Source organism: Mus pahari, chromosome 19 (genome assembly GCF_900095145.1).
Source record: "Mus pahari chromosome 19, PAHARI_EIJ_v1.1, whole genome shotgun sequence".
Lineage (NCBI taxonomy): Eukaryota > Metazoa > Chordata > Mammalia > Rodentia > Muridae > Mus > Mus pahari.
The window spans coordinates 86,142,948-86,161,241 of NC_034608.1; the positions used below are offsets into that span (position 1 = coordinate 86,142,948).

The 18,294-nt window shown below is 50.9% G+C and overlaps 2 protein-coding genes across 4 annotated transcripts; both read left to right on the forward strand.

Moving 5' to 3' along the window:
• The first annotated feature begins 969 nt into the window (after positions 1 to 969).
• Positions 970 to 8,298, forward strand: Babam1 (BRISC and BRCA1 A complex member 1). Of its 3 annotated transcripts, none has more exons than XM_029532101.1 (10): positions 989 to 1,135; positions 1,248 to 1,333; positions 1,818 to 2,164; positions 2,497 to 2,555; positions 3,749 to 3,869; positions 3,953 to 4,031; positions 5,480 to 5,504; positions 6,538 to 6,667; positions 6,774 to 6,860; positions 7,949 to 8,298. In XM_029532101.1, the coding sequence occupies exons 3-10, from the start codon at positions 1,868 to 1,870 to the stop codon at positions 8,150 to 8,152; spliced, it is 1,002 nt and encodes a 333-aa protein (XP_029387961.1). In that variant the 5' UTR covers positions 989 to 1,135; positions 1,248 to 1,333; positions 1,818 to 1,867; the 3' UTR covers positions 8,153 to 8,298. The 3 variants fall into 3 exon arrangements, with proteins under 3 accessions (XP_021074958.1, XP_029387961.1, XP_029387962.1); XM_029532102.1 differs by having other exon boundaries at positions 1,822 to 2,164; XM_021219299.1 differs by lacking the exon at positions 1,248 to 1,333 and having other exon boundaries at positions 970 to 1,135.
• A 1,668-nt stretch (positions 8,299 to 9,966) lies between these two features.
• Positions 9,967 to 14,286, forward strand: Ankle1 (ankyrin repeat and LEM domain containing 1). The gene is made up of 8 exons (XM_029532100.1): positions 9,967 to 10,078; positions 10,405 to 10,510; positions 10,661 to 10,706; positions 11,018 to 11,491; positions 11,610 to 11,781; positions 12,682 to 12,841; positions 12,940 to 13,069; positions 13,248 to 14,286. Exons 1-8 carry the CDS (start codon positions 10,044 to 10,046, stop codon positions 13,418 to 13,420), a joined length of 1,296 nt encoding a protein of 431 aa, XP_029387960.1. The 5' UTR covers positions 9,967 to 10,043; the 3' UTR covers positions 13,421 to 14,286.
• The last annotated feature ends 4,008 nt before the right edge of the window (positions 14,287 to 18,294 follow it).

Sequence of the window (18,294 nt, forward strand, 5' to 3'; positions counted from 1 at the left end):
CACTGGCTACTGAGGCTGTGACAGCCAAAAGTGGCCTGGGAGGGGCTGGGAAGCAGGAAGCCCCCCTACCCTGATCACATGGACAGTTATTGTTTCGTTTCCTGCTGGCTTCCTCCAGAACGGGAGGAGGATGGAGGACCAGGACCTTTGTCCCACTCTAAAGATATCAGTATCCCTTTATCCAAGGCCAAACCTTCCATTTCCATTTTGGATGTTTTGTGTCCCCCTGTTCACCAGGACTCACTCTAATGTGAAGGGGTGTGTGTGTGTGTGTGTGTCTCCAGCATTTGCATAGCTTTTATTTTTCATGACTTTGCTTTACCCATCTTTGTCTGTGGTGGTCTGATTTGTCTCTGAGATCGAACTCAGGTCCTCAGGATTGGTGGCAAGAGCCTGCACCTGCTCAGTGGCCCACAACGTTTCTCTTCAATGAGACTGAACTGCTGCATCAGGCGGTTGGAGCCACCGGCAACAATGAGCTTGTCCACAGTGTGTCTGCTGGCTTCTTTACTTTCTCTTTCCATTTTGGTTTTTACATGGCGTCTCATATAGCCCAGACTGGTCTAAACGCCTGATCTTCGTCTCCGGGCCTCTGGAGTGTTGGGATGACAGGTGTGCACCACCAGTCCTCATCAAGGTACTAGTGAATGAATGCCAACCTAAGTCACATAAGTAACTGAGAAAGCCCTTGGCAAGCCCAAGTCAAGTCCTACCCCGTCAATCATCAAACGGCCCCGCCCAGCTCAGGCTTCTGCCCTTTTTCAGCAGAGGCCTTGAGAACTACAGTGTGATTAAACCGGAACTACAAATTATGCCCAATTTTGCTTCTATCCACCACAAATCACACCCACTCCCAGTATTACTCCTCTTCAGCCCCATTCTAGCCACTCCAAGCCACACCCCCAGAACGGCTCAGCCTATCTGCTTCCCTGTCCCGAGGGCCACTGAACTACATTTCCCAGAAGGTGTCTCGGCAGCGCCGCACAAACTTCCGGTCAGGAAGATGGCGGCTTCCTAGAATCCTGATTGACTGGCCGCGGTGCCCAGGCTACAGAGTGGAACCTGCGGCGCTGTGAACGCGCGTGAGCTTTGTGTCGCCGTGGTCTAACTTCGACCCGGATTGCTGCAGCTCCAGGTTCGTTCTGCTTGAGGACTTGGGGGGTTGGAATTCGAGGTCCCGAGATGCCACCCCGAAAAACGCGCATCCATCGCGCGGTCGGCGACTTGGGCTTCCTGTGTTTCTCTAGGGACCGGACCGGCGCCGCCTCAGGGGAAAAGTAGCTTTGGGAAGCTTCAGCTGTATCTTCTCGGCTCCACAAACCAAGTCTCCCAGGTGTGGGGGCCACTGGAGGCCTCAATGGGTCGAATGCCCAGTGACCAGGCAACTGGGGTGTGCTTATCGGTCCAGTGAAGGGGGACAGTGTTCGTCCTGTGTAAACAGCGGAAAGCTAAGGATGAACAGCCGTTCGGTTGGTACAGTGCTTGTGGCTCAGTTGGTAAAGAGTTTGCCTAGCTTGCATGAGGCCCTGGGCATCCATCCGTAGCACCACCTAAACTCTGCGCTGCTGTACTCCGGCACTTGGAAAGGTGGATACAGAAGTACCAGGCCATTCTAAGCCATTTAGCTTTAGAGTTAGAGCCCAGCCTGGGCCACATGAAGCTGTCACAAACAAAAAAGAAAACGAAAAACTATTACTTCACCTGACACACTGTCTTATGGGGAGCGAGCATTCTGTAGCCATCAGACTCCTGTGCTGTAAGGGGCTCGTTCCCAGCCTCTGGCTTCCTAGTAACCAATGTCTTTATAAATTCTTAAGGCAGGATCCTGGCTTCCACTATCCCCCCTTCATCTAACCAGTCGGGAACCATGGAGGTGGCAGAGGCCAACAGCCCCACCGAGGAGGAGGAAGAGGAGGAGGAAGAAGGAGAGGAGACGATATCTGAGCTCAGGCCTCACACTCGCTCCAATCCAGAGGGGGCTGAGGACCGGGCCCTGGGCGCTCAGGCCAATGTGGGCAGCCGCAGCGAGGGCGAGGGTGAGGCAGCCACTGCAGATGGCGGGGCAGCCAGTGTCCCGGGAGCCGGGCCTAAGCCCTGGCAACTACCAGCATCAGCATCTGAGGTCCAGATTCGAACACCAAGGGTCAACTGTCCAGAGAAGGTGGTATGTGGGGGTCTTGGCTGGAGATGTAGGGGATGGAGACCCTCAGACAGGCCACTCCTGTCTTGTGAGATTCTCTAAGTTGCTGCCTCAGTTTTCTATAGGTTCCATGAACATCACATACTTGGTAGCTTAAATGTCACTGAATTTAGATTCTTGTTTTTATTTATTTTTTGGCACCTGGACTTCCATTTGTGCTGCTAGCCATTCTCCCTCCATTCTAGGCAGAGGCTCCACCCCTGAGCCCTTTTTGAGCTCTGTAGGCGAGGTCCTACCCAAACTGTAATGGCTGTCTGGTTTGGTCCTGTACTCTCTGTGTTCTCTTTATGTTTCAGATCATCTGTCTGGATCTTTCGGAGGAGATGTCTGTGCCAAAGCTGGAGTCCTTTAATGGGTACTGAGGCATTGAGTTTGGACATAGGCAACTCAGAATGCTTAGGGCCATCCCTCCACCCAGTAGAGTTCAGGTGTTCATGACACTGACACTTCCAAGGTTGTGTCCATATGTATGACAGTCTTAGGAGTCAACAGACCCTAACTGACCTCAAGGTGATGGGGTAGGCCCCTGGCGTGTGCCCCTGGCAGCCTGGGGTATCAGGTGTTACATCTGGACTGGCCTTGGCTCAAGACCCAGTGGCACACACTTGCCATTATAGCACTGATAGAGGCAGAGATGGAGGCGTCAGGAGTTCAGGCTCCACCTTGCAATGCAGCTTGGGTTCTACAGTGTGTTTGAGGCTAGCCTACACTACACAGTGAGTTTGAGGCTAGCCTACACTACACAATGAGTTTGAGGCTAACCTGGTGTGTATTGGTGTTCTATTTATGAGTGAGACATATTAGAGTGGTTCTCGCGCTGTGGTGCAGCTGGTCCTCCAGTGCTGTCGGCCAGCGGAAGACCCAACAAACAGTCCAGCAGTTGTTCAGTCCATGAGACCGGATGTCTCAGCTTCTCCTTAGCAGGCGCCATAATCTGAAGAAGTAGGCTCTGATGCCAGTGAAGGAGCAGACTTGCTAGGTAGAGCAGAGCAAGGGCAGGCAGGCAGAGTGTCCCTTCTCTCATGCCCTCCACCAGTGTCCCTTCTCTCATGCCCTCCACCAGTGTCCCTTCTCTCATGCCCTCCACCAGTGTCCCTTCTCTCGTGCCCTCCACCAGTGTCCCTTCTCTCATGTCCTCCACCTAGGCTGCAGGCAGAGGGCCCAGGGTAAAGGTGGATTCTACCACATTAGAGATCTGGACTAGAAGCACATCTTCCATTTCAAATGATTTAATTAAGAAAAAAAAAAATCTCTGGGCGGTGGTGGCGCACACCTTTAATCCCAGCACTTGGGAGGCAGAGGCATGGGGATTTCTGAGTTCGAGGCCAGCCTGGTCTACAGAGTGAGTTCCAGGACATCCAGGGCTATACAGAGAAACCCTGTCTAGAAAAACCAAAAAGAAATAAAAAGAATCCCTCACAGGTGTGCCCAGCCACTTGGGTTTTAGTTAATGCCAGATGTTGTCTAGTTGACAACCGACACTGTCACACCTGGCTTTCGGCACCCTGCTTACATTATCTGACTTCTGTCGCCTGCCCTCCCTCTCAGCTCTAGGACAAACGCCCTGAATGTGTCTCAGAAGATGGTTGAAATGTTTGTGCGCACAAAGCACAAGATTGACAAGAGCCACGAATTTGCACTGGTTGTAGTGAATGACGACTCTGCCTGGGTAAGCGGGGGGGGGGGGGGGAAGGGACCCAGGGGGACCTCAGGACTGGGAGCCCCAGCACCAAAGTCCTGACTTTCCCACAGCTGTCTGGCCTGACCTCTGACCCACGAGAGCTCTGCAGTTGCCTGTATGACCTGGAGACCGCGTCCTGCTCCACATTCAGTATCCTTGTCACTATCCTCAGCCCTACATCAGTGATGATGCAGTGGGGCCTCAGTAGTACTGTGGGGTCCCTGCAACACACAGCTCAAGTTGTGCATCCAAACCCCAAAACAATACAGACCCGGGAGTCAGTGTTTTCCTTGAGAGTAACAGTGCAGAGCTTCAGAACCATGCCTCGAACTCTCTCTCCCCTGCCCCTCTCCCATCCCCTTCTCTCTCCCCCTCCTTTCCCCCCTCCCGCCTCTCATGTTTATGAGTACTCTATTTGCATATACATAGCAGAGTCATCAGATCCAAGTATAGATGGTTGTGAACCTTCATATGGTTGCTGAGAATTGAACTCAGGACTGTGGAAGAGTAGTCAGTGTTCTTAGCCACTGAGCCATGTCTCTAGCACTGCCCTATAATTCTTTCTTTTTCAATATTTATTTATTGAGCTAGGGTCTCTCTCATTATGCAGCTGTCTTGGAACTTACTCTGGACCAGGCTAGCTTCAAATTCATGGAGATCCACCTGCCTCTGCCTTCCAAGTGCTGGGGTTAAAGTCATGTGCCACCACCCAACATCAAATATGTAATTAATGTATTTTTGAGACTATTTCTCCTGTAGCTGAGGCTGGTCTTGAGTTCACAGTGTAACTAAGGATGGCCTTTAGTTTCTGATTTGTCTGCTTCCACCTCCTACAATGTTGGGACGACGATGTGTTGAGCACACTGAGTGCCATAGCTGCATGCGTGCTGAGGAAGTGCTCTAGTGACTGAGCCCAAGTCCCAGCAAGCTGGGATCACAAATGGAGTATTCCTTGCGTGACATTCTAGGTGGAGTCACATTCAAAACCCACCACAGGGAGGTGCTGGGGTGCAGGAGTGTCAGCCCAGAACTGAGGCAAGAGGATTGGAAGTTCTAGGCCTGCCTTAACTACAAATCTAGACGCTTTCAAAACCACAAAATCAGCAGCAACAACAGAATGCTGGCTGTTGCATACAAGGACGCCAAACCCCAAAGCCAACTAGAACCAGGCTCTGTCACTGGCAGCCTGTGTGGTGGCACAGGCATCAGCGAGTGACTGAACATGTAGCAGGTGGACTCAGGAAGCATGCCACTGGCAGGCCAGTACACTTGGTGCCCTCTTAATGGTGACGTTTGCCTGAAAAGTCACAAGCATGCCTTTCATCCTGTTGGCCCTAACATGCAGGATCCCTCCTCCATACCCCGATCATCTGAGTTAAGAAAGCAGAGATGTGGCAGGACATTGGAACTCCAGAGGGCCTCCAGGGGGCTAAGGCCAGCATCCCACTTTGTGATGTGTGAGAGGAAGCAGGCTTAGAGAGGTGCAGGTTGGAGCGGGGTCACACTGCCTGTACCCAGAAGTGCCCACCATCTTCCAAGGTCTAGGTCGGGGAATCCCCTGCCTCCAAGCCGGCACCTTGTCCTTAACGTCCTCCCAGATTTGGAAGGCCTCTTCAGCCTCATGTGAGTGCCCATCCACCCACAGTGGGCATGGCCCTGGGTCCTTTCCCCACCAAGGTGCTGTCAGCCACCTAAGGCCACCCAGGGGGCAGGGCTTCAACATGTCTAGCAGGGAAGCTTGAATTTGGTTTTGTTTTTAAAGATTTATTTATTCATTATATATAAGTACACTGTAGCTGTCTTCAGACACTCCAGAAGAGGGCATCAGATCTGATTACGGGTGGTTGTGAGCCATCGTGTGGTTGCTGGGATTTGAACTCGGGACCTTCAGAAGAACAGTCACTGCTATTACCTGCGGAGCCATCTCTCCAGCCCTTGTTTTTGTTTGTTTGTTTGTTTTTAAAGATTTATTGCTGGGCAGTGGTGGCACATGCCTTTAAGCCCAGTACTTGGGAGGCAGAGGCAAGTGAATTTCTGAGTTCGAGGCCAGCCTGGTCTACAAAGTGAGGTCCAGGACAGCCAGGGCTACACAGAGAAACCCTGTTTCATTAAAAAAAAAAAAAAAAAATTTATTTTATGTGAGTACACTGTAGCTGTCTTCAGCCACACCAGAAGAGGGCATCAGATCCCATTATAGATGGTTGTGAGCCACCATGTGGTAGCTGAGAATTGAACTCAGGACCTCTGGAAGAGCAGTCAGTGATCTTAACCACTGAGCCATCTCTCCAGCCCCTTGAATTTCTTTTGAGAATACTTTTAAAGTCTTTTAAGTTTTTTCATTATGCATTCACTTTGTGTGTCATGATGCATGCATGGAGGTCAGAGGGCAATTTGTGAGAATCCCCTGCTTCTGCTCCTGCCCTCACAAGCTCAGGTCTCCAGGCTTGGCAGCAGGTGCCTTCAGCCCCATTTCCCCGCCCTGGCTTTTGTTTAGCATGCAGCGCCCCTAGGATCTTGGCCTGAGGCACTTGGCTGAGATGGGGGCACTACAGATGGGGGCACATACAGACCCCCATGTCTGCAGCTCCAGCTGCTGGGAGAGGGGTCTGGGCCAGGATGGATTGCAGCTGGGCCGCAAGCCCTTCCCATTCTGTAGCCAGCAGAAGACCGAGCTGCCGGTCACGGAGAACGTGCAAACCATCCCACCTCCCTACGTTGTGCGCACCATCCTGGTCTACAGCCGCCCACCCTGCCAGCCCCAGTTCTCCCTGACTGAGCCCATGAAGGTGAGCCTGGAGGGAAGGGAGGGCAGTGGTTAGACACCAAAGGGGACCTGTCAGGACGGCAGAAGCTGGGGAGAGAACTCACCCACCCACCTCTCATCCACTGCAGAAGATGCTCCAGTGTCCCTACTTCTTCTTCGACATCGTTTATATCCACAATGGCACTGAGGAGAAGGAAGACAATATGAGCTGGAAGGTGAGATGTTACCACAGAAAATGGAGGGAACATCTCGGGACATCTGACTTGGGCCTGCCTCTCCCTGCCATTGATCCAGTCCTTCAGCCATTAAACAACCATTCCCTACATTTCCACTTTGAGCTGGTGGCGGGGACTTGGGAGGCCGCTGCTATGGCAGCCCAGGGAGCAGGCTCAGCCCTGCCACACCATCCCTAGCACTCCGCCCTATTCCTGACATTACCCAGCTGTATCCTCCCCCCTCAACCCCTCCCAGGTTGTTTCGTCACCTATGAACTTGCTGTGTGATCTTGAGTAGGAGGGATCGAAAGTCTGTGAAGTCGAGTTTACTGACTGAGGCGTGGGTCAGATAAGGGCACTTGCAGACAAGCCTGAGGACCTGAGTTTAAAACCAGGGCTGGCATGATGGGAGGAGGGGACTGACCCCCAAAGACTGTACCCTGACCTCCACTCCTACTCAGCCCAGGCAGGTGCACACACTGACTCTAGCCCCTCACCTTGAGGGAAACGCCTGAAAGGCTGAGGCTGGGATTGTGGTACGAGGGTGTCCCGTCTGGTCTGGGCTCGGTGTTTGCACAGGGAGGAGCCTAGTGTGTCTGCTCAGTTTTAGGGACTTGGGAAGCTGTTTGGAGCTGTTTAACCTTCCTGCTTCAGGGCTTTTCTCCAGGATGGACTGTTTCAGTCTCAGAGGAAACTGATACACAACAAGAGGCTAGCCTGGGTTAAAGAAACCCCAGCCCAGAGAAGAGTCCTCCTGTGGGGAGCCGCCCTTGGCCTCCCCTCTGCCTCTGGCTTCGAGATCATTCCACCCTGCATTGGGAGTGCCTCTGGCTTAAATGTGCCCAGCTGCATTGAGCTTTCTGTGGTAGTTTTGTGTCCACCGAGCTGCCTCCCAGCTCCACACTGCGCTTGTAGAATGCTGGGAATGAACTCTTGGGTCCTGCTGCTTGGTTGTGTCAGGGAACTGTTGCTGACTGCAATAGTTTGTGGCCACTTTAGATGTCCCTTCCTTGGGGGAAGGCCTCCAGGGACAGGGAGGGCCTGTAAGGACTTGTGATCACCCTAACCAGCCCACACTGCCTCCACAGGACATGTTTGCCTTCATGGGTAGTCTGGACTCCAAGGGCGCCAGCTACAAGTATGAGGTGGCACTTGCTGGTCCTGCCCTGGAGCTACACAATTGCATGGCCAAGCTGCTGGCCCACCCGCTGCAAAGACCCTGCCAGACCCACGCGAGCTACAGCCTGCTGGAGGAGGACGAGGAGGCTGGAGAAGAGGAAGCCACTGTGTGAACTATGATATGTGACATCTCTGCACCCTCCTATGAGGAGAACGCAGCCACACCATCATTGGCCCATGCTTAATCCCACTCTGTCCACTGAAATTCATTCTTCCTGGGACCATTTTTGTCACTGGAATAAAAATCTGAGGTCCCTGAGCCCACCCTTGGTGTCACTTTGGGCTCGCTGAGACCTGTTGTTAACGAGTCACAGAAAACAGGCACTGAACAAAGCAGTGGTGTATGGCTTCAGGCTCAGCTGTATCAGAGTAAACCTCAGGCTGGTGTTTACTGCATTTTCCAAACTCCTTCACCCTACAGAACCCACTCCAGATTTCCATAAAGTCCTCCAGAACAGAAGATCTACTGTAAGTGGAACTGGTATGGCTGTCATATTTGGGACCTCCTAGATACACAAGAGTCCCAGCTCCAAGTGGAAAGTGGGTTTGGGTGACACCTGTCACCCCAATCTCAGTACGCTGATCTGATTGAACTTCTGTAGCCATGTGGTGTGGCCATGAGCAATCACTGCCTGGGGTTTGGAACCCGGATGTCCTAGGCAAGTATGGGGACATAGGGTGTGCACTCTAGAAGAGGAGGGGACCCAGGAGCCCCCAGCCCCAGGTCAGGCCAGAGGTTCATCCTGTGTACCGTCTCCATTTATAGAAAACAAAATGGCAGTGGGTGGGAGTTGGGCTCACCTTGAGACAGGAGGCTGAGACAGGAGGAGGCCAGTTCTAGGTCAGCAGGGACCACATAGGGAAGCACTGGATCAAACGGGGTATAAAAAGTAGGCCAGGAGCCTATGATGACTCAGCCATTTAGAGCACAAGCTGTTCTTGCAGAACACCCGGGTTCAGCTCCCACACGGGGTCTCACAATTCCACTTGCTGGGGATTCGATGCCCTCTTTCTGGTCATGCAGGCAAAACACCCACACGCTTTAGTTAATTTAAAAAGTAGGTCAGCTTGACTAAGTATTTTCTGGCCTTTGCGTTTATTGGGCACTTAGTGTTGTGCCCTGTATTCCCATTTGCAAATAAGGAAAATGTGTGTGCACACGTGTGTGTGCTTGTGCAGGCTCGCGGCTCAGGCACACGTGTCGAAGTCAGCCTGTTCCCTCTTTCCAATTTGTGGGCCCTAGGTATTGAACCCAGGTCACTAGACTTGGCAGCAAGCATCTGGACCAGCTGTGCATTCTCGCTGGTCCTCTCAAAGCTCTTCTCCACAGAGCTACAGCCAACTCGGCTGTGCCATGCTGTTCTTTGGGAGTCAGATCTCAGTACTTGGTTGGCTGAGGCAGGAGGATGATGGTAAGTTTTTGAATACCTTGAGCTCCGTCAGGGATATCCGGGAGTTTGTTTTGTTAAAGACAAAGAGAAGCTCCGCTCATTATCCCCAGTTCCCCTGGAATTTGCTGTAATTCTCCTGGCATCCCAGATGTACGCACCAAACCCTGGAGTCCCTCTGGCTTGCTCCGGACGTCCTCTCTGCTCTCTCCCACCAGGAGTTAGGGTGCAGCCAGTCAATCCCGTGGGTGTGGGGCGGGGCCAGAAGCAGAGGTGGGCGGGGATGCGCATGCGTAGGTGGTTGCCGCGCGAATTTGAAGTGCGGAGGGCGGCGACTCCTATGGGACATGGCCGATGCTGCCTACTTGGCTCTGCGGCTTCTAGCAGCACTACGCGAGGAGGAAGCGCGGTGAGGGCGGCGGGGTCCGGGTGCTACCCGACCTACTGCTCCCCGGGTGGTCAGGAGGGCTGAGGTCTACTGTGCTTGTCCTCCTGCAGGGCTGTGGAGGAGCTGCTGCGCCTCGGGGCGGACCCCAACCTGGTGTTGGAGGATGGCGCGGCGGCGGTGCACCTGGCAGCCAGGGCGAGCCACCCGCGCGCCCTGCATTGCCTTCGGATGCTGCTGCGCTGGGGAGCGGATCCCAATGCTCGGTGAGACGTGGCCCGGGTCACTGGGTGCGGCGGGCGTGACTCCGGGACTCAGCGGCACTGGGCCCTCAGGCCCCGGGTCCGAGGGCTCAGTCAGGTCTAGGAGATGGTCTGCTTCCAAGGTTGGGTACAAGATGTCCCATAACTGTCATCTGGCACTCCGGGAGACTGGGAAAGGAGGATGACCATGAGTTAGAGTCTCACGTGGTAGAGGGCACCGGTTATCCCAGCACGGGGAACTGAGGCGGGAGGAGCAGCCTAGGCTATGCGAGACTGCCTGGGAAAGGAACCAACGCCGCACACCTCTCCTCTGTCTTTGGGAATCCCAGGTCCGCGGAGGGGCTGACGCCCGTGCATGTGGCTGCCGCGTGGGGCTGTCGCGGTGCCCTGGAGTTGCTGCTGAGCCGAGGGGGTGACCCCACACTGCGGGACCAGGTGAGTAAAAAGTACCCCGTGCAGGCACACATGGGCGGCAGGAGGGTGGGCTAAGGATGCCCCCTGCTGACGGTGACTGCACAGGATGGGCTCAGGCCCTTGGACTGGGCACTACAGCAGCAACATCACAATTGCGCACGTGTGCTGCAGGAGCTGGACACTTCCACCCAGCCAGATGAGACCCCAGAGCCCACAGGTAAGAGGAGCAGAGGGGGTGTACTGGGCTACCACACTGCCGGGCCCAGTTCTGTATCTATCCTGTCAATCACCATCCATGGTCTACCTTATCAGTCACGTAACTATCAGGCCAATCACCTATCTGTCAGTCATCTAGCACCTATATCGTTTATCCTGTCTGTATCATACCTGTTTATATCTGTGCTGTATCAGATTACTTATTTATCCATACATTTATACATCTGTTTATCTATATGTTTCATGTATATAGGTGTCATGTAGCTCAGGGTAGCTTTGAAACTGACACATGCCAAGGACCTGTCTTAGCAGGGTTTTCTGGAGTCTCTCAAGACTCTGAGTTGCACATGCATAGAGCTGAGCTGGATGTGGAGGCTGTGGAGGTGGCTGTGCAACCCCAGAACCCCGAGGCCACCGAGAACTCAGACTATAGCAGCGATGCTTCGTTTGTCACTGCAGTGGAGGACTCTCTGCAGCCCGGGCGCCCTGGAGGGGCACTGGAGCTAGTGGCCAGCTTGTGGGTAACCCGTGGGGCCGTGTCAGCTGGGACGGGAGCACCCGACTGCCAGCCGCAGGTCCTGACTTTGACTGCAAGGGACACGGACAAACCTGTACTGCCTGGTGATGGGGATCTGGGGGCTTTGCACCCCCACAGTTCGGTGCCCGCCATGTCTGACCTGCAGCTCCTCCAGGCCCTGCGGGCGCTGGGCTATAGCCCTGGACCCGTCACACCTTTCACCAGAGGACACTATCTACGCCGGCTGCGGGAAGCCCAGGCTAGCTCTGGTGAGTTCTTAGGTGGTGGCATTCAGGGTCTGGCTACGCTCCAGGAATCCTGCCTTGGCTGCTAGACAGAGGACAACCAGCTGTTGTCCTCTGCCCTGAATCAGTTTCCCCTCCCCAGCTGATGTAGGGCATAGCCCAGAACTGGCGGAGGCACTAAGGACAGGCACTATCCCTGACAGCCAGATGGACGAGGAAGCCCTGGCTCAGTGCTTTCAGCGGCTGGATCCCTTGAAGAAATGGCGGGAAGGCATTACAAAGTCTAGTTTTACGTATCTACTTCTCGACCCCAGGTGTGGTGACAGAAAAACTGGGGGCTGAAATTAGAGGATGACTGTGCAGAGCAAAACCCAGCTCTGCAGGTTCCTTTCAGGTTGGGTGGGGGAAGGGCTACCCCTTGCTGACAGTTTCTGCCTCCATCTCCTGGTTTATAAGATCAGACTGTGATCTTAGGTCAGGCTTGTAACATCCAACTCAAAACAACAAAACAAAACAAAACCCAACAAACAGTGGGAATTTGTTTTTGATTCACTGTGTGTACCTAGGGAGGGGTCAGTCCTCTCTGTTTACCACCTCCTTTAGAAATGGTGTCTGGGGCCGGGCGTGGTGGCGCACGCCTTTAATCCCAGCACTCGGGAGGCAGAGGCAGGCGGATTTCTGAGTTCGAGGCCAGCCTGGTCTACAGAGTGAGTTCCAGGACAGTCAGGGCTACACAGAGAAAAACACAACAAAACAGAAACCAAAAAAAAAAGAAAAGAAAAGAAATGGTGTCTGGGGTCAGTTCTAGCTGTGAGTTCACTTTTTTTTGTTTTTTTGGTTTTTCGAGACAGGGTTTCTCTGTATAGCCCTGGCTGTCCTGGAACTCACTTTGTAGACCAGGCTGGCCTCGAACTCAGAAATCCGCCTGCCTGCCTCTGCCTCCCAAGTGCTGGGATCAAAGGCGTGCGCCACCACTGCCCGGCGTGAGTTCACATTTTATGGTGCCCTGGAAGTAGGTACAGTGGCCATTCTCCCTCTCTGCTATCATCACCCCTCCTTTTCACATTGTATTTTCTTTGCATGTGACTGTGTGCATGTGCTCACATACTGTGGTGCTCATGTGGAGGTCAGAACAACTCGTGGAAGTCAGTTCTCTTCTGTCATGTGGGTCCCAGGGATGGAACTCCCTCGCTCTGAGCTCCTCTGTACCCCAGGCTGACGAAAGACCTGCCTGCCCGAGCCTCTTCCCTCACACTGGCTGAGTGTCTGCAATGTTTCGTGCGAGCCATCTTCTATGTGGGCAAGGGGACCCGAGCCCGGCCAGATGCCCACCTCTGGGAAGCCCTTGGTTACCATGGCCAGCCAAGGAAACAGGTGGGGCATGAGAGATGGGGTTGGGATGCATCAGCCACCCTTCAGGCCTAGGAGGGAAGGTGGCTTAGGATCCCAGCTGATACTCTCCTATCCCACAGGTCTGCCCCAAGGTACGCCGGATCTTAGACATCTGGGATAGCGGCCGGGGCATCATCTCTCTGCACTGCTTCCAGCATGTGGTGGCCATGGAAGCGTACACGCGGGAAGCCTGTCTGTTGGATGCCCTAGGTAGGGGTCTTGCTTGTAGAGGAAGTCACACGAAAGGTATCTCAGCTATGAATCCCCTCCCTCTCTCCCTTACTGGCCATTCATGAACTCATTCACACACACAGTTACCGAGTACCAAATGTGCTGTTGGATTGGGTGGGGCGGAGGTCACTCCCATTATCTCACCTCTTTTGACCAGGTCTCCAGACACTGACCAACCAGAAACAAGGACACTACTATGGAGTGGTTGCCCATTGGCCACCCTCTCGGCGTCGGCGTTTGGGAGTGCACCTGCTACAGCGTTCTCTGCTGGTCTTCCTGGCTGAGGGGGAGAGAGAGCTGAGGCCTCAGGACATTCAGGCTCGAGGATGAATGCTGAGGATGTGACATGAATCCTGAGCCATCAAGGTGTCTGAGCATCCAAGTGCCTGGTTCCTAACTGTCCCCAGCTCTAGCTTCAGAGAACACTGTTTTCTTGTGTGTGTGTGTTTAAATATGTGACAGTGTGTCTTAAGCTGAGTGAACATTGGGATACATGGTGCTTCTGGAAGAGTAGTGAGCTCCCCATCATGGGAGGAAAACAAGCCAAGGAGCAGAAGCTATTCTGGAGCACCACCTTCAATCCCAGCACTCAGGAGGCAGAAGCAGGTAGAGCTCTGTGAGTTCAAGGACAGCCTGGTCTATAAAAATGAGTTCCAGTGCAGCCAGGGGATATACAGAGAAACCGTGTCCCCCAAAACAAACCAAAAAACAAACAACAACAACAAGACGGTACTCTGGAATACTACTTTGTCTCCATGTCTCATCTTCTGATGCAAAGAAGACCTCAAGAGAGACAACCCAGGTACACTGGTAGTGATGGTTCGTCATCCTCGCCTTTGGGAAGCTGAGGCTGGAGGATTGCTAGTTGGAGGCCAGCCTGGGCATCTGAGACATTTATGTTGGTGGTGACAGTCCTTTTCCCCATGGCTCTCCACACTAGACAGAGCCTGGGGTCCCCACTGTGTTCTCAGGAGCACATCTTAGATGAAACAGCGCTGAAAAGTTCGAAACCGACTGTGGGGAGTGTGCACACTCACGTGTTACTAGTGTCCCTGCACACTGACTGGGGAGTGTGCACACTCACGTGTTACTAGTATCCCTGCACACTCACATGTCACTAGTGTCTGCACACTGACTGGGGAGTGTGTACACTCACATGTCACTAGTGTCCCTGCACACTCACGTGTCACTAGTGTCCCTGCACACTGACTATGGGGAGTGTGTCCACTCACATGTCACTAGTGTCCCTGCACACTCACATGTCATTGNCACTCACGTGTCACTAGTGTCCCTGCACACTGACTATGGGGAGTGTGTCCACTCACATGTCACTAGTGTCCCTGCACACTCACATGTCATTGGTGTCCCTGCACACTGACTATGGGGAGTGTGTACACTCACATGTCACTAGTGTCCCTGCACACTGACTATGAGGGACTGTGCACATTCACATGTCATTGGTGTCCCTGCACACTGACTATGGGGAGTGTACACTCACATGTCACTGGTGTCCCTGCACACTCACATGTCATTGGTGTCCCTGCACACTGACTATGGGGAGTGTGTACACTCACATGTCACTAGTGTCCCCGCACACTCACGTGTCACTAGTGTCCCTGCACACTGACTATGGGGACTGTGCACATTCACGTGCCACTAGTGTCCCTGCACTATCTTTTGTAAGATGAATCATTTAATGTAAGTAGTGCATTAATCTGGCAGCTGTATTTCTTTACCTTTTGTAGTCCCCAGTTACCACACAAAGTTATTTCAAGGCATACTTCACTACTGGGCAGATAAGTGGTCACTAATAACCCTGTAGTACTCTGGTTATCACCCAATCATGGGTCCCATGATACTTGCATATTATTATTGAGCTGGCTTTTAGCTTCAGGTGATTTTTTTTGGTTTTGTTTTGTTTTTAATTTATTTATTATGTATATACAATGCTCTATCTCCATGTACCAGAAGTGGACATCAGATCCCATTACAGATGGTTGTGAGTCACCATGTAGTTACTGGGAATTGAACTCAGGACCTCTGGAAGAGGTCAACTTCTGAGCCATCTCTCCAGCCCCAGATGTTTTTTTCCCATGGTGTGTCTTCTTAGACTCTTCCTTGCTGATCTGAGCCTCCCCTTCCCCTGCAGTTTCATATGGGATGCACTTGCCTTATGTGAAACAAATTCTAAATAACTGGGCTACTCAGGATAGAATTATTACCCAAGACTGGAAGGGGTTGATAACAGCTATACTAGAGACTGGACCACAGTTTTAAAATGTGGAACTAAAAATGCATATGTTCTACAAGGATGTGCTAATATCAGTTGGAAGCCTGCAAAAGTTTTGTGTTGGGATGCAGATTTGTTTATATCCCCACAGGAAACGAGAAGAGGTGAATGCCATCAAAACAGATATTAGAATTGAGCAGGAAGTGTCTCTTTAAAACCTTGGCCACTGACCTGAAAAGTGCTTTATTCATGGAAAATCTCTGTTTATAATCTCACTACATGTAGCATGATTAATGGCTTAAAACGGTAGGAGAAGATGTAGTGACAATTGGGGGTTTGGTTTCTTTAAGAATACTCATTCCCAATGCCTGTATTAATATTCAATACCTGTACCTGTACCTGTATCTATACCAGTTACCAGAACCTTCCCAGCATCTGAACACATGCAATGCTGGCACTCACGCACTTCTGTAGGACCCAAGTCTTCTTCCCAACCCCAGGCTCTCTGAATGCCGACTCTGACATGATTACACCTTCCTCTCTGAGAGCTGTTGCTTCCCCTGTCTGCCTCATCTAGACTCTTTACTGCTTATCGGGTGTTCTGCCATTTATTTCCTGCCTCAGTGACATGCCAATAAATTTTAATTCTCAGGTTTTGCATCCACACAATACATGCTGTATATTTAATCTCAATTTGGGCTTCCACCCTGCCTTTGACCATTTAGTTCCCATAGAAAACTCACAACCTTTATATTTATAATAAGCCTTTGTTTTTTTGTTTTTTTTGTTTTTCGAGACAGGGTTTCTCTGTATAGCCCTGGCTGTTCTGGAACTCACTCTGTAGACCAGGCTGGCCTCGAACTCAGAAATCCACCTGCCTCTGCCTCCCGAGTGCTTGGGTTAAAGGCGTGCACCACCACGCCTGGCGCCCAGCCTTTATAATAAGCCTTAATCAGCACAAGAGCTGGGCAGATATATGTTATCTATGCTATTATGTCTAATTGCCAGGCAATACGCCCATTAAATAATTTGTCAGCGTTTCATCTGGGCTGCTCTTAACTCCAATGATTCAACCCATATGGCCATCCCTTTAAGATTCTTACCCCGCGGCATCTTCTCCTGTCTTTACCATTTTCCCCCCCTCCTTGTGGCTCTCCAACCCCAAGCCCAGGAACTCTAAATCCTGCTTGTGTCTCTTGCCCAGCTATTGGCTGTCAGCATGTTTATTCATCAGTCAGAGATAACCTGGGGGCAAGGTCACATAGCATCACCTGGGTGTATGTGTGGTCTCTGGGATCAACCAGTATTTAGCATAGCAAAACACCAAACCTCAATACAACACACAAGAGATTTCTCTACAATTCCTCCTCTTGGTTCTGTAAAAGTCTCTTTCTCTAACAACAGAACACTATATGCAATAATTACAGTTATAAAAGAATTATAAAAATTTTCAGGTAAGAATTAAGTCCAGTGCATATGTATTTGGCAATTTTGGAAAAGTGTTCTATTACCTCTTTTATCTTGAGTTCTGTACCTAAATCATTTTTTTATCATAACCTTTATTACCAACCTAATAACACCTTTTTATACCTAAAAACATTTTCTCAAGCTTTAAACAATTTAATCTTCATTGTGAGACTGTGACTCTCCAGTCTTAAGCCCCATCAGAGACTTGAGAAGGAGTATTGCCTGACTATGAAGTGCTGGCAAGCAGCTTCCACAACTACAGACTGAGTTTTATAATGACACAGTTGGCTGCCTGGACAGTCCCCTAAAAGTTCTCTACCTCAATGGAGCCAGAACATCTGACAGACTTTGGGAAGCAGGACTTATACAGGCTTTTGTCCTTGCAAAGCGCGGCAGTTGTCTTCCCTACGGATCCATGTTTGTCCCTTTTGGACAGCATTCTGTCTGCAACTGAAGCAGGGCAGTTTTTGCCCAGTGGTCGCTTGCCACGTTTGAAGGAAACTGCACAGGGAGATTCTTTGGTGCTCATCATCATCTTTGAAGTCGAATGTGGGTGCTGTCAGGAGCTGATATATCTCATGGTCAAAAAGTCTTTAAAACATTAAATGTCATAATCTACAGGTCTCTGAGGATTTTAAAACTATCTGTCATCCATCCATCCACTCGTCTGTCTGTCTGTCTATCTATCTGCCTGTCCATCTATATAGCACGCCTGATCTGAATAGGCAAACTACTTGTTTTTTAGCTATTTTCTATCTGTTCAACCTAAAAGCATATTTTGTGATAAAATAATCTAGTATCTAATATGGCTGAGTTTGATTATTATCTTGTATTACTTAATTACCTTAAACAGTTTGTAATTGTACCTTTAAAAAGAACCAAAACTTTACATTGCACTTTAAAATGAGTTGCATAGGTCCAATACCTTATTTAAGAGTTGAAATATATATACAATATCTTGTAACAAAAATAACCTTTGTTTTATATCAAATAAGGTCTATACTAATGTAAGATTATTGGCTATACAACTTTCTTTGCTTTAAGAGTAGATTCAATAATCTACCCCTTCTTCCTGTTATTTCTATATACTCTCCTCTTTTCAACCTTTCTCTCCCTATGTAAAACAGAAAGAAGGATAGAGAAAAGAAAACAGAGAAATCTGAGTCTAACTTTCTGTATCTTTTCTCCCTGATCAAGACAGCCAACCCTGCTAAATGACAACAATCACCTATAATGCATAAAACAGCGACAAAGCCATCCATGCTGCCTTTTGGAAATGGGGTGCTGTTCTCTTCAAATTGCTACCTGCTCATTTTGGACATAGTTTTGTTTCTGGGGGCCCAAAGGAAATTGGGAAAATGGTTAAGTCTTAGTAAAGCCAGCTGCAACATTTGTTGTCCAGTCATGTGCTGTAAAAATGCAGGCTTAGGCACATGCCTTTAATCCCAGCACTCGGGAGGCAGAGGCAGGTGAATTTCTGAGTTCGAGGCCAGCCTGGTCTACAGAG